Genomic DNA, 14,790 nt, shown 5'->3' on the forward strand with positions numbered 1-14,790 from the left:
ACCAGTGACTCAGGAGCCCTCTGTGTGGGGCTCAGCTCAAGCTCCTTAGAGCATAAGACGCTTGGCTTCTGTGAAGGAATGCATCTTCTCTGCTTTGCTGTGGCTGGAGGAGAGAAATGGTACCGTGTAAACCAGGGGATGTTTGGGTTTTTTTCCACTTAGCCTAAGGACACTAGTACTCTTCATGGAACTCCGGAGTTGCTCCAATACCAAAGCAATGGGCACACTATAAGAACCTGAATAGGATGGATTCAACAATCTGAGTTAAAAAATGTGTCTGTAATGCACATGGGCTCTCATATTGCTTTGTGATTTCATATGATCAAAATAACCTTGTACAGTGGGAAATAGTAAAACCAGGTTTGTTTAGTGATAAATAAATATAAATCCCAGTAGGAGGCTGCTTAGAAAATACAATGGAAATCTCCTATAGAGTCAAATTTCACCAATCACCCATGGCTCTGGAAGGCCCATGTGCAGCAGGACTGGTGTAGTTTCATTGCATAAAGAGGTGAATTAAGGAAGGCCACATGGAGGTATGGTTTGGGGGTAGATCAGGGGCAACATGGTAGAGGAGCAGGAGCAATGCGTAGATCCACCATTACACAGATCTACCAACCATTGTATCTGTGCAGAGTAGCAACCCTCCTCGTGTCTGTTTCATTCTCTGACTGAGATCATGATCTGCATTCTGATGCACTGAACTAAGGGACTTTCACCTTCCATCACTACAATTAACTCAGACTGCTCTGCAAGCAGGTCTCCACTGCAATTATTTCCTCTTCAAAGGCATATTGTCTATTCACTGTTTGTTTGTTTATTTTTGCTTGGTTCAGTGCTGGTGATGGATTTTATATGCTGAGATTTGAATTGTTTGATCTCTGTGTGTTTAAATGGTTGTCTCAGAGTTATTTTTTCATAATGACTTTTAACTTGTTGCTCTTTGCTGTTTTATAACCACTGCTTTCAGATGCTGTTTGTTCCCTTATGTGAATTCTTTGTCTGTGTCGTGTGCATGCTGTTTTGTTACCATTGTTTCTGTTCTTTACTGGCATTGATTTTTTTAGAAGAAAGAAGAGTGGAACATTTGCTCTGAAGGGATAAACATTTATAAGGATTACATGGACTTTCCAAACAGATAGAAGGGAAAACAATGGTGCTCAAGTTTTGTGCCTGCCATCTTTAATGGTTTAATGTGTTACAGCTGATCTCTTTAAAATTAATGTATTCTTTCCAAGAACCAAAATTTTGTTCCCAACCCCACCCCCTTTGTTGATTGAGGTTGCTTAGTTTCTGTTGAGGGTAGCCACCTTATCATTAAACATACCAATTCTCTTTGAAGAACCATCTGACAAGCATAAAAGCCCCTTTTTGAATTTCCAATGTATTAATCACAATATATAACAACTCAGAGTGCTGTATTTGGCTTTCCCTAGTGTGTCTCAGAATACCTCAATAGCCGAACACCCTTGAGTGCTTAATACCTTAACATTCTGTGCAGTCTTAACTGTTGCTGTCCTATCCATATGCTCATGTTGTTGTAAACTATATCAAAATTGCCTACCATGTGCTGGATGGCACAAGAACAAGCACTAGATACTCCATTTAATGTTCTGTGATAAGTGAGATAAGATTGTTGTCAAATCTATTTAGTTTGTTCACTGCTTTCTGAAAAAAGTGTAAACAACGCAGGATAATATATTCTTGGGAATTATTTGAGAGGCACATTTTAAAACCTGCAAGTATTTGCTAAAGTACTGTTGGGAACAATCCAACCTTGGCAGGGAGACAGACTGGATAATCAGTAGGGCTTTTCCACCCCTAGCGTCTCAGGTTTTCTTATGGTGGTAACTGAGAGAGATCGTGGAAAGAAATTCACAATTCTTGTTTGCCTATTGCAAATTAAAAATGAATTTTTCTCTCCACATGTAAGAATGAGGAGGGGGTATCTCTTATTAACTCAGAAGGATTGATTGTAAGTGTAGCATTAGAAACAATGGCAGTAACAAAAGGAAAGTAACAAACAATTCTTAGCACTTTACATGTTCTAATTGCATTGCTAACTTTAATCCATTCATTATCTAGAAACCCTCTTTTTAGCTGTAACCTACCTAGAGAAATCAATAGATACTTTAAATTATTGTACATATCCTTACCATCTATTGGAGGAGACATAAGTGTGTAGATATGGAGATGTTTTATACACCTATTTATCAACTGATGAGAGCTACAAAGTGTGATGTGATGCACACTGTATGAAATAGTTCAAGCTCACATTTTCCCCTGTACACTGACTTTACATACTGACTTGATATGCCTGTATTATTATTGACATGCTATTAGACAATAAGAAACCATAACTTAATATGATTCTTCTATAAAAGAAAAAAAAAGTATTGTTTAATAAAATGGTGTGGCACTAGATGTGTGTTCAGATCTTTTTAACATCTCTCACTGTGGGGGCTAAAAGTGGCAGTGTAATGCTGCCTTCTTCCTCATATCTTCTTCCTAAAGGTAGATTTGAGATCCCTTGCAGCTAAGGTGTCTCTTATGTAGTAATGGTAGAAATAAATATAGCATAAGTGAGAGAAATGGTTTTAAAATCTAATAATAAAAGGTTACAAATTACATATTGGGAACATGATGTGCACGAGGGGAAGGGCTGCAAAGTGTGCAAACCGCCCCCCCCCCCGAAAATGGCATGACAGCAATGGAATGTTGGGGTTAAGGCTTTTCCCTGCCATAAACGTGGTGTGAGTCTGGCTGAGCTGCTTATTTTCTGTGGTACAGGATATTTCGCTAACAGATGGCTACATGTCTGATTCTCTCTGAGAAAATACCTACAGGAGGGTTGGACTGAGCCAATTCCAACCTTTTTATTGCATTTTTAAGTTTCAGTAACATTCTTGCTCCAGAAGGCAGCTGCAGTTGTGAATTTTCTTTCATACTGAACTGCGTTATCTTAGTATAATGAAGATTTCATGGGTATTAGTGATTAAAAAAAGTATAAGGAGAGGGTATATTTTAAAGATGAAATGGAATGAGTGCTGTAAACTGCTCAGTGCTATAAATTGTTTGCATCTGGTTTTTTTTTTGTTTTTTTTTTTTACAAAGGGCTGTGTTTCCACCTCTGTGTGAAGAGGTTTGATATACCTAATTCCCATTAATGCTAATGAGTTCTATATACAAACCATCTGAGCAGCAAGATAAGCCCATGCTTATGTTTAGCTAAAGCTCCAGAGACAGGCAGTCACATTGGAAACAGTAGAGTGAGCCCTAATTTGGGATGACAATAAATGAAAATACTCTTAGAAAACCAAAAGCATCTGATTAGCGTTCAGACTAAAATATTCTTGTCTGTGCAATATAATCTGAAAACAGAAGGCCAAAGTTTGCTCAACTATTCCCATGAATTTCTGAAGTAACTCCGCCAGTTAGAGTGGAGTTACTCGAGCATAATTGAAAGCAGAGTTTGGCCTAATACGTCCTGTATAACTGCAAGAAATACACTGTAGGCATCAGGGGCTGATTAGATAACAGTGTCATACAAAATATATACAAGCCACGAATTATGGCATCAAAGAGATACATTTCAATGAAATAGTACTTGGAAAGATATAGCTAGAAACAATGCATTACATTAAGCATCTTTTTCTTAACTGACTGTATTATCTAAATTGGTACCAGTTGTCAGGCTCCTTGTCAACATCAGCAAGAAAATTCTGATTCTATTAGAATGTTCTTTCAGTTGTCTACATATGTCCATGTAATTCAAAACTTCACTTTCATGCTGTGTGTTCTTCCAGTCTCTGCACTTAGGTGCAAAATAGTATCCTGCAAATTTGCTGACCTGTCACCCAGAAAATTAGCTCTGGGAAGGTGAGGGCTTTTGGGTTTTTTTGTTTAACTTGGTACCTCCTCCCTCCTCCTCCCACTGCTGACTCAGCAGTAAATGAATGAATGAACACAACCCTCTCTCTCTTTGTGTCTCCCTGCACTGCAGAACCTTCGGCCTCAGGAGAGTCGGAGCATGTTCAGTGCCTCTGTCAGTATCCCATCTATCACAAAATCCCGCACAGAACCAGGGCGGTCGATGAGTGCCAGTAGCGGGTTGGCAGCAAGTGAGTGTCTCTGGCTTGCCACAAGCCCTGTGCAGAAACGTGAAAACTTAACACTGCCCCATGCAGGAGCGTTACAGCTGTGCTTCTTGAGCAGGATTTTCAGAGTTGCTCATCAGTGGCCCAGCTCTGTTCCCACAGAAGCCAACGAGAGAGTTTTACCAATTGGACTAATGCTGAGAACTTCTGAAAATCCCACATGGTGTTTGCTGTTTCTTAAAACATATATATCTTTATGGTATTATAACGATATCAGAATTAGTACTGTATTCCTCAATACTGTGACTTCTTGACCGCTACTTAAGGGCTTCATCCTGCCCCCACTGAAGTCAGAGGCAAATTGTCCATTCACCCCAATGTTTTGGGTTTTTTTCACTTTGTTGTTAGAGTTAACTACTTGGAGCCTTCTGTGTATGTAACAGCACTGGAAATCTGGCTGCTGACATAGAAGGGTTAAATTTTATTCCCACCATCCTGCCTAGATATTGCAGGGTTCCAGTGCATGAGCACATCCACCATCTAATCCAGAGTACATGGAAAACAGGGAAGAAAGATTATGTAAAGGGAGGTTCTGTAGGAAAACAAAACTAAAAGTAACAGCTAGCCAACTTCTTAGTGTCTTGCACACACATCCATGATGCAGTTTTATTCACCCACACCTTTTAGGATCGTCTGCACAGAACGGCAGTGCTTTGCGGCGGGAATTCTCAGGCGGGAGCTATGGAGCCAAGCGTCAGCCTATGGCATCACCATCAGATGGTTCGCTGTCCTCTGGTGGTTTAGACCAAGGCAGTGATGTGCCGACAAGGGACTATGAACGAGAGGTGAGTAACGAGAGCGAAGGGACGAGAACTGCAAACTGTGGATACTGATAGGGCCCAAATTCTAATCTCAGTTTTGTTTGTGTAAATCTGGAATAACACAGCTGCAACAGAGCAGGATTTGGCCCTAGGAAGCTTAGAAATCATTGTTCAAAACAAAATGTTCTATTGTTTGTCTTTTGAGACTTGTTGACAGGATTTTGGTCAGACTGTCAGCTTTAAACATCTGGGAAGATGTGTAGAAAATGCACTGAGGTGGTATACTCAGTACCCTGGAATCAATAAGGCTCATGAATGTAGTAGCTTGATAAAGTAACTGCACGAACTTGATACTGACCTTTTGTAGCTAAAAGAGACAGTACTCCTTTTGTCTTTTGGCAGCAAGAAAGCTTTAGGCCATAAGCAGATAAGTCATAAAAAAGACACATTGGTTTTGTGTTCATTGAATACCTAGAATTAATTAATATGTAAAAATTCAAAAAAATAATCTTTTCTCTTCAGACAAGTTTTATCTGCATTCCACCAAAATATTGAAAGGGAGATAAGAGAAGTTAATTGTTTCATCCGTTACACCATTTATAAAACACGCCTTTCACTACATCTCCAGGTGCACGTACAAATACAACCTCTCCAAGTTACCACCTCACTGCAACCCCCCCTTCATGCTCCTTGGGCAGAATCCTGAGTAAACAGATGAGCATAAAGGTCAGACTAACAGAGAGAAAATTCCAGTGTCAGGAGCCCTTCACAAGGAACAACATGCTCCTGCTGGTTCAAACTGAAGATGGCTGCAAAACTGCCCCAGCCAATCTCATCCTCTGCATTGTTATGTAGGGAGAGATGGGGGCTTTGAAGCTGCCAGGGCTTTTATAGATCAAAATCAACACTTACAGTTGTAGATGAAAGTGAACTAAGTGCCAGCTCTGACTGCAGAGTGGGCAGGTGCATTCTACACTAACTGAAGCTTTGACATGATCTTAAGGGTAGTCTATGTAGAGTGCTTTGCATCAGTATTCATTTTGAAAGTTACAGAGGGACAGATAACTCTGGCAAAGTCCACATCAGAAAGGAGACTTAACCAAACCCAAAAAATGAAACAAAGGGGTGAAACAAAATGTCTCCAGCCACCACTGCTATATGGGAGTCCAAAAGCAGCTAGAGGTCCAGAAGCAACCCAATGTTGCAAGCCTCACTGAGGTGATATACCCATCATTTGTCAGTAACAAGGGCAGATGCTTCTTCAGTGTACCATCATTACTTAAGCCTTGTGCGAACTGGGCTTTAGACAACTTGCTCGAATGCACAAAAAAGCAAATATTGAGCAAAGAGTGTTATTGGACAGAAAACTTAGGGGGGAAATATATGCAGACCTTTAGCTCCACCCAACTGCTGGTCAAATGTATGTCCCTTTCAGTCTGACTGATTTACTTCTGTTGTGTTATTGCCTATTGATATTCTTCTGCATTTTTTGGGCTGCAGGATTCTGATTCTCCAAGGCATTCTACAGCTTCTAACAGTTCCAACCTAAGTAGTCCTCCCAGCCCAGTTTCTCCTCACAAGACCAAGAGTCTCTCCCTGGAGAGCTCTGACCACGTGAGTTGGGACTCATGAACTGCTTCAGCATTCAGATCCAAATCACTGCGGCTTATTATTCCCATGGCTCCCCCTTCACTCAACCCAGTTCTCACTTTCATCACCCTGCCCACTCCCTCTGAAAATGATGTGAGGGAAAGGGAGGGAAGAAGATAAAAGGTTTGCCTTCTCTAGCACTATTCAGCGCTGCCTCGGCCTCCCCAGATTTAGCAGCGGCAAACAAGCAAACCTAGGGTGTTGGTAAACAGCAGATGCAGTAGATTTGTATTAGTACTGGTTTCATTTCATGTGGCTACAGCTGCTTCCGATATTATAAATATATTTACCCCACCTCAACTTGGAAAAAAAAGTAGCTTAAATAGACCAGAACAATATCAATTAAAAGAATAAATCAGATGGATTGTTTCTATACAAGAGCTAATTATCTTGTACAAGAGTAGCACAGAGACCCCACTTCTGGTGGGGAGCAACCAGTCTGTCGGAAGCACATGAAAGCTTTCAGCTAGCCACCATGTTTGAATGTCAATCTGATTGTCGCCAGCAAATCCTTATTAAAACGATGCATATTTTACTACAGTACAGAGTTTAAATAAATACGCAAATTTAAGAATTAAATACGTATGTATATATTCAAGGAGAAAAAGCAGCATCGTGTATGCAGAAGAAGATGGATGCCTATTTAAGAGAACCTTTAATTTAAAAAGATTTGTGTTGTTCCCGTTTTCATGCTAAGTAACACATACATCGGAGACCTGGCCTATATATATGCAGGAGCAGAATGTTCCCTTTGGGTGACACTGCACTGTTTTAGGAGAAATCCCCCACAGTGTGTTCAGTGACCTTTATTCCTCTTGTCAGTAGCAGAACTAAAGCTATAATCCTCATTTTGAAGATGACCCTGCCTGTCATCTGCAAGAATAATGTTGATTTGAAAGTGAACCACTCTCCCATCTACAACAAAGAGCAACATTCAGCCATGTTGGCACCATGGTTTTCAGTGGGGCGGGCACTAGTTGTGCAGCTTGACACCCTTGGTACTCATGGATCTCTGCTGGATACAGTATACACCCTACGGCAATAATGGAACAGTGTGGAAGAAATCATAGGGGATACCATTTCTCAAGAAGGTCAGTGCCTGACTTGGTTTAATGATGAAGGAAATGGTTTTCTGAGCCGCCTTGGCCATATGTTAACCAGAAAGCTGTTACATTGATTATCAAATGTTAGTATACAATCTACATCAGTCAAATGTGAGTCCTGTTAGCCCGAAAAGAGCCTCTGTGGAATATATTGTTGCTGTAGCATAGCGAAGAACCTTGAAGATGCTGACCTAATACTGTTCATGCTGTGGCAGTTTAAGACACCTGGTAGCCCAGAGCTGCCATGCTGATGAGGTTAATCATTTCCATCCCCCATCATTTTGGACTGTGGTTTCAATTTTTTTCTATACAATACCCTGCTGTTTGAGTCCAACAGCGATGCAGGTTGCAGGCAGAAACACACCACCAGAGGACAGGCTCAGCAGAAGTTGCAGGTCTGTCTTTCAGCAAAGAGCCTGACATTTAAATCAAAGGAATAAAGAGGAGGCAAGATAAAAAGCAAACCAATGTCAAGCAGGAAGATCATCCATTCCCTTTTCCAGTGTGAGCTTCTCTTCTCAGTGGGATCATTGCTAGTTTTATGCCACGACCCCGCTCAAGCATATAAAAGGCTTTTTGTATTTAGAAAGCTGGTTTTCCTATGATTTGGAATTTTTTTTATGGCTCCTATCAAACCATTCCAAGTGCTTACAGTCAGCAGTGTAACATGTTTCATTCACATTAATAGATGCTGAAATGAATGGGAATTTTCCAGGTTCCCTTCACTGAAGGAATTTATGGGTAAGTTCAAGCAGGGTGCAGACAAATTAGGTTAATCTACAGGCACAGCCAAAACACAAGTAAGACACAGTCATTGCCTTTACTGTGTAACCATGCAGGGTCCCCTAGGTGCTAGTTCTGTGCTTTATTCTGCATTGAGTGGATTGTCTGCACATAAACCTGTCATTCAAAGGTTGGTTGCTTGGTTGTTTTTTTGGGACGGGGAGGAGGGGGAATACAAAAATTTCTATAAAGTATCATGTCAAAATCCTGCCTGTCCTGTTTGGTATCAAGTTGGTGCTGTGTGTTTCATTGTCACAAACAAACTTGGCATTTAGTAGTAAAATTTATACCAAACAGGCAAACACCAAGTCCCTTCCCAGTATGGTAGCTTTTCATGTCTTTGCAGGAGACACAAATAGAAATGTCAGAGGGACTGGCAAGTCCAGTGTCACCTTTTTCTTAAAGGTTGTATATTGTTCCATGTGCACCAAAGGCTTCTCTTCCTACAGTTGCCACTTCCTCCTCCTCCTGGTGTAGCACATCAGGGCCCCACACGTTTCAAAGTGTTGCAGACTAGTTTTGTATTTACTGTATGTTGTATTTAAAAGTTTAAATCATATTTTGATGTTAACCTGTTAAAGGGAAGATTCGAGGCTGCTAGCAAAAACCTGTGTGATAATCCCACATGGGAGGGTCAGTTTATCTGGAATCAAACTGTGTATTCCTTTTGCTTCATCTCTGCTCCATTTGAAAATAGAACCAAAGTACCAAGATACAACTTACTTTTAAACTAACCCTAAACAAACCAGTACGTTTGCTTACTCTCCTCTTATGGTGAATATGAACCTGTTTAAATGTACATTTTCAGATGGAGCATAGATTTGTCACTTTACAGAGCTGAATTTCAGAAGGTGAGACCTATCCTGTTGAATACAGTACCTATGCTGGCCCTTGGCAGTGTCCTTTTCAAAATAATTGTATTTGATCTGGTACTGTACATTTTACACAAATCATGCCTGTTTAAAAGAGGGAGAAACAGCAATTGTCCACATACATTATTTGAAAAGAAAAAGCATTCTAGGAATTATAGTTATAAAAGGAATCTGTTCTGATGGGTCCATGTAAGTGTAGGCCACTTGAATTTTTTGTTGTTATGAACACCTGTTACAAAACATGGATGTTGCAGGTGTGCTTTTTAAATTCTCATTGGGATAAGAAAAATACCTTGGTCATTTGGACTATAAGACTCTTGTCTGAGATCTCAGAGGCAGTTGGCTTGTAAGGTTCGGTGTTTGCTACTAGGCATTGTTTAAAGTTTCCAGTTATATATGGTTGCATTTATCCAGGCAATGTATAATCTCCAACTGAATTTTGACTAATATATTAGCATATGTTCTGTGTATACATATATATATATATCTTTTTTTTTTTGGGCTAAGACTGAAAACATTCTTCACTTATCAGGACATACTCTGCTTAAGCAAATGCCTTTGCTTCAGTCACTGAAAGGCTCCAAATAGATTTAAGCATGTCCCTGAGGACCATAGCTTCCAGAATGAAAAAAGGTGCAGGAAATCAATTTAAGCTCCCCCCCCCCCCCCCCCAAATCACACCTACTTCCCACATTTCATAATTCCCAAACCAAGCTTTAGCACTTTGTCTGTTTCACATACCACATCTAAACCGATTGCATTTGCTAGTTTTAAAATATAGTTCTATCACTTAGGCAGCTTTTCTCTCCATCTCAGTCTCTTTAGTGACTGGCTTGTTTGTTATAAATGTGGATTTTTATTATTCAACATTTTTGCAGTTCTGACTTGTGCTGTTAAGAGCAATAATCTTGATTCTGATAAAATTACAAACACGTGTTGCATGCCGATATATGGTTTATGAAACGACACAGCAGAGGGATGCAGTGTTCTCTGCATACAAAAGCACAGATAATGTATTTGGTGGATGTAGTTAACTACTACTACAACCTTGGGCTTAAGCAAAACATTCTTCCTAGAACTGTGTCAGACTTTCAGAATGATACACTGCAGTCAGAAGAATTTCTGACAAATGAGTGCACCCTATAATACAAGTTTTGTACATCAAGGAACTTGGATGGGTTAGACTGAAAAGAGAACAGGCCCAACCACTGAATGGTAGATCATAACAAGAGTTCTTAAAATTCCAGATGTTTCTAGGTTGGTGGAAGCTTTTTTTTTTCTTTCAACCATGTCCACAAAATTTTAAAGTAGTTCACCCTTGTGTAAAAGGCTTATGTACCACTAAGTAGTATGTAGACTTTGTGCAGGCCTGCTACACAGGAGCCTGATACAGACGCTCTGTTCTGACCCGAATCTCACCTGACGGCTGTAGGCACCAGTGTAGCTCTAGAAGATTAAATGGACTTGTGTACTCAAATCCTATTTGAGAAAAAAGCCCCCAAAGAGCCAATCTGCTGCAGATCTCAAAGACCTTGTTGTGCAGTGAGGCAATTCCACAGCTTGTTTCTTTCCAGCCACAGTTTTAAAAAAAAAAAAAAAAAGGAGAGACCAACTTCATTCATGGGGAAGAAATCCTCACAAAACCACTCTTGGTATTTCAGAGCAATTATACTGGCTTTTTTATGTATGACAGTTTCATATCTTTTATTTTTTAAAAAAATATTTTTGAGGTTTTTTCATGGTAATATTATTGTACAGGTTTGCATGGCCTAGGTGTGATCACTTTTTGTGTTAGAGTAGAAAAGCTGACAAGTGTGTGTGTGGGGAAAAGACTGCTTTTTGCCTCTTATCACTATTTTATTTTGTTTTATGCCCTCACTGTGGTAGGGGACATTGTAAGAGATTCTCTGCTACAGAATGATGTAGATTCTTTTGCACAGAAATATTTAAGGTGAAACAGTCAACAATGTAATAAATGACTTGACACCAATATTTTATGTTGGTAACACTTAATATTAACCTACTTTGATGTATTGCAATAAAAACAGGGAACTGTTAGAAAGATCGATGTTTTGTGTTTTTTCCCCAGCCCCTCCCTCTGTTAAGATTTTGGAAGAGGGAATGAATTTTGTATTCTTGTTGAGTGTAACCATCAGGTAAACTTGCCCATTACTAAGTGATATTGACATACACAGAGGAAGCTCCCTTTAGACATTCACCCTCGCTGCTAGAGTTGAGTTCTGTTGAACTTTAGCCACCCTGCACTTCAGTATATTGAATGGCATCAGCTACAGCACCTCTGAGCTTTTTGATTAGTTCAGTCTGTTCCACTGTAATTAAACCTGTTTTCAGCAGTAGTCAGTTACTAACTTCCTTGCTTTTCAGTGAGATGTCCTTGGCAGGCTCCTGGAAATAGGGTTCTATTTTTCTAACCTGCATCTATGATGGGGGTATTTGGCCCTTCTAGATCTTAATCTCAAGCAAAGCTGCAAATTTGGCATGCAGCCCACCAGGTCCGTCCTTTAGTGGGGGGAATTTTCTCCATATCCTCATGCAGTTAACTTGAAGATGCTGGACTTGGTGTTGTGGCCTTAGGCCAATCATCAAAGAGCCTGTTGGCTCTAATCTGTTCCTGGTGGAGGTTGGTGACTGAACACTTGTATTCCTATCTTGACAGTAGCCTCAGTCGGCACATGACCAGGATTCATCACTGAATTGGTCCAATCATTAGCTTCCCTGGCCTAGAGTGAGTACTGACAGGGAGCACAACATGAATGCTGATCAATGTCCCCCAGTGAAGTCCTGAGATGGGTTAAGTAAACCTGCACCTCCTGGGTCTCTCCCAGAAATGACCACCTGGGCACAGTTCATTGGTGACATGGCCAAAGCAGGGCTCAAAGGGGGGACCTAAGGAATTCATCCAGTCCATGACCAAGTAAACCTAGACCATCCCTGATAGCTGTTTGTCCAACCTGTTCTTAACCTCCAATGATAAGCTTCTAAAGGTAGTTAAGCTCTGGAATAGGGATTCCACAACCACCTTTGTAATTAGAACATTTTTCTTAACAGCTAACCTAAGTTTCCCTTGCTGAAAATTAAGCCCATTACTTCCTGTCCTATTTTCAGTGGACATAGAGAACAGTTAAGGACTGTTACAAAGAACATAATTGAACATAATTGAAGTCTTACCTCCCCACTCTTTTCTCAAAACTAAACATGCCCAAGTTTAACCTTTCCTCATAGGTTTATTAAGACTAACTTTATCATTTTTGTTGCTCCTGTCTAGCCTCACATCTTTCCTTAAGTATGGCCCCCAGAACTGGATGCAGTCCTTCAGCTAAGGCCTCACCAGTACCAAATAGGTGGGACAATTATGTCTTACATACAACATGCCTAAGAATACACTCTAGAATGTTTGCCTGTGCAGTTTGTTATCCACTTTAATCATCCCCAATCCTTTTAGCAGTAGCATCAGCTAGTCAGTTATTTCCCATTCTGTAGTGATGCATTTAATTTTTCCTTTTTAAGTATAGTACTTAGAACTTGTCTTTATTGAATTTCAGTCAAGTTCTACCCTAACCAGAACAATTGTGGCCAATGGGCCATTCCATAACCTGTGTGGGTTTGATCCTGTAGGCCTAGCTTCACATATACCCTCTCTAGTTTTCACTCTTGGCCAATGGCACTGTCTGAAAGAGCCTCTTTTCCCAATGCCTGGGCACAAGGTTCAGAGCTTTACTCCCCTCCCCACAGCTGTGAGTGTCTTAGGGAGGGGCTATACAGATTCAAGGGAAAAAGCAAAAACAGCAGCAGCATTGTGCTTAGACTTCATACTAGCTGCTTGGCTCTTCAGCACTGGGGAACCCCTGCTACTCAACACCCATGTTCTGGCTTGAGCTGATGGTGGCTGTGGCATCTGTGAATGGATAGGACAGGCTTTGTGGTTTGGCCTCCACTCTTCTCCCTGAAAGCTGTCATCTTTAGGAGGAAAGACCATCTCAAGTTTATAGCAGAGAAACAGAGGTGCTGTTTCCTAGAGAAGAGGTTCTCAGAGATTGCAAACGGTCAGGTCAAGGATGTGAAAGTGTCCACCCTTGAGCAAATTCCTATATTTTGAGCACCTTTGCTAGCTAAACTACAGTGAGAGGCACCAATACAAATTCCAGATCAGTATAAAATAGCCTGGACTTTCTTCTGGCCAGGGCTTGAAGTCAGGCATGAACACTGGGTCACCCTTGTGTCAAGAGGGTTTTCCAGGGCACTGTGTTACAACAGTCAAGATGTATAATCCCATGATGCTGCTGGGGGACTTGAGGAGTGAATGAGCCCAGGAGGGCTAGAGCCTGAGCTCTGATCATCAGTGCTCCAACAAAGCCAGTCTTCACCTTCTACTGGAATTTATCCTTATGGTGAATCCTGCATTCTCTAACTTACTGACCTTGTCCTAGCCCAGGTATCCCACAGGAGACACTGCCTTTGCTCTAAGCTAGATGTGAGCACCTCCAGCATTACATGTAGTAATAGACAATGGGTCTCTAATTAGTCACAAGAATCTGATCAAACTCTCCATTTTGAATGTACCTACCAATGTTAAAAAAAAACCACCTATAACACAGTTGACTTATGAGCCAATTCACCACATACCCTGAATGCATTAGCTCTCACTGTATTGCTTGAATGTTGCTTTAATCATTCTCTGCTACAAGGTCACCTGGTCCTAGTTCCTTGTGAGCTTTTTGTACTTCTTAATGCTAATATAAGCCTTTAACATCTAAATATTTCACTTCCTCTGATATTAGAAGAGCCAGGTCTTGACTTTCATGAGCTTTAAAGCCTTCAGTAATTAAAAATTCTCCTTCTCTCCACACACCACCACCTACAATTGACACTTCAGCAAACTACAAGCATAGCAACGTATAGTGAATTCAGAGAGTTAAGAGAGATTTGGAGATAAGGGGTACAAAAGACTATGGTAGGAATATCTGTTCTGTACATAGGGCTGCTGCCATCAGTGATCAAAGAAAAAGTACTACATGCTACAGAACTAGAGTAAAAGCCAGTCTTCTTGTTTATATCAGTGTGCAGGGGCTAATCACTGTTGGCCTGTGTACAGGAAGATTACTGCACTGGCCAGTAGACAACAGAATCAATAAGATTTACACTTTTCTAGTATATCCTCTAAACTCACTGGTTTATCAGGTTTTTTTTTTTTTTTTTTAAATCAAGCAGGCTGTAACTTCCATGTGAAGCAATTTCCATATTGGAAAAAAGGTTAAATTAGACACAAATAGGATTAAACTCCTACACACTTTTTTTATAGTCTGCAGGAGAGGTAAACTTTGTACACTTACCAGATTACAGAAGGCTGGATAAATGCAAAACCGAGGGACGGGGCATATTCCATCTTCATGTTTACGAATTCTGTGTTTAGTGCCTGTGAAGTACTAGCAGATAGGCCCAATTC

The 14,790-nt window shown here is 40.5% G+C and overlaps 2 protein-coding genes across 6 annotated transcripts in view; one reads left to right on the top strand and one right to left on the bottom strand.

Annotated features, from left to right (window-relative positions):
• The window catches only part of CDC42BPA (CDC42 binding protein kinase alpha), a 322,264-nt gene extending 310,876 nt beyond the window's left edge, over positions 1-11,388 (top strand). For all 4 annotated transcript variants that reach the window (XM_073338668.2, XM_073338662.2, XM_073338664.2 and 1 more), the window contains 3 exons: positions 4,004-4,121; positions 4,785-4,942; positions 6,419-11,388. In XM_073338668.2, coding sequence (XP_073194769.1) covers positions 4,004-4,121; positions 4,785-4,942; positions 6,419-6,550 — 408 coding nt within the window. In that variant the 3' untranslated portion in view covers positions 6,551-11,388. The remainder of the gene's footprint in view (positions 1-4,003; positions 4,122-4,784; positions 4,943-6,418) is intronic.
• The window catches only part of COQ8A (coenzyme Q8A), a 124,543-nt gene that overhangs the window by 28,004 nt on the left and 81,749 nt on the right, over positions 1-14,790 (bottom strand). The gene's annotated exons all lie outside the window — the stretch shown is intronic.

Source organism: Lepidochelys kempii, chromosome 3, assembly GCF_965140285.1.
Source record: "Lepidochelys kempii isolate rLepKem1 chromosome 3, rLepKem1.hap1, whole genome shotgun sequence".
Lineage (NCBI taxonomy): Eukaryota > Metazoa > Chordata > Testudines > Cheloniidae > Lepidochelys > Lepidochelys kempii.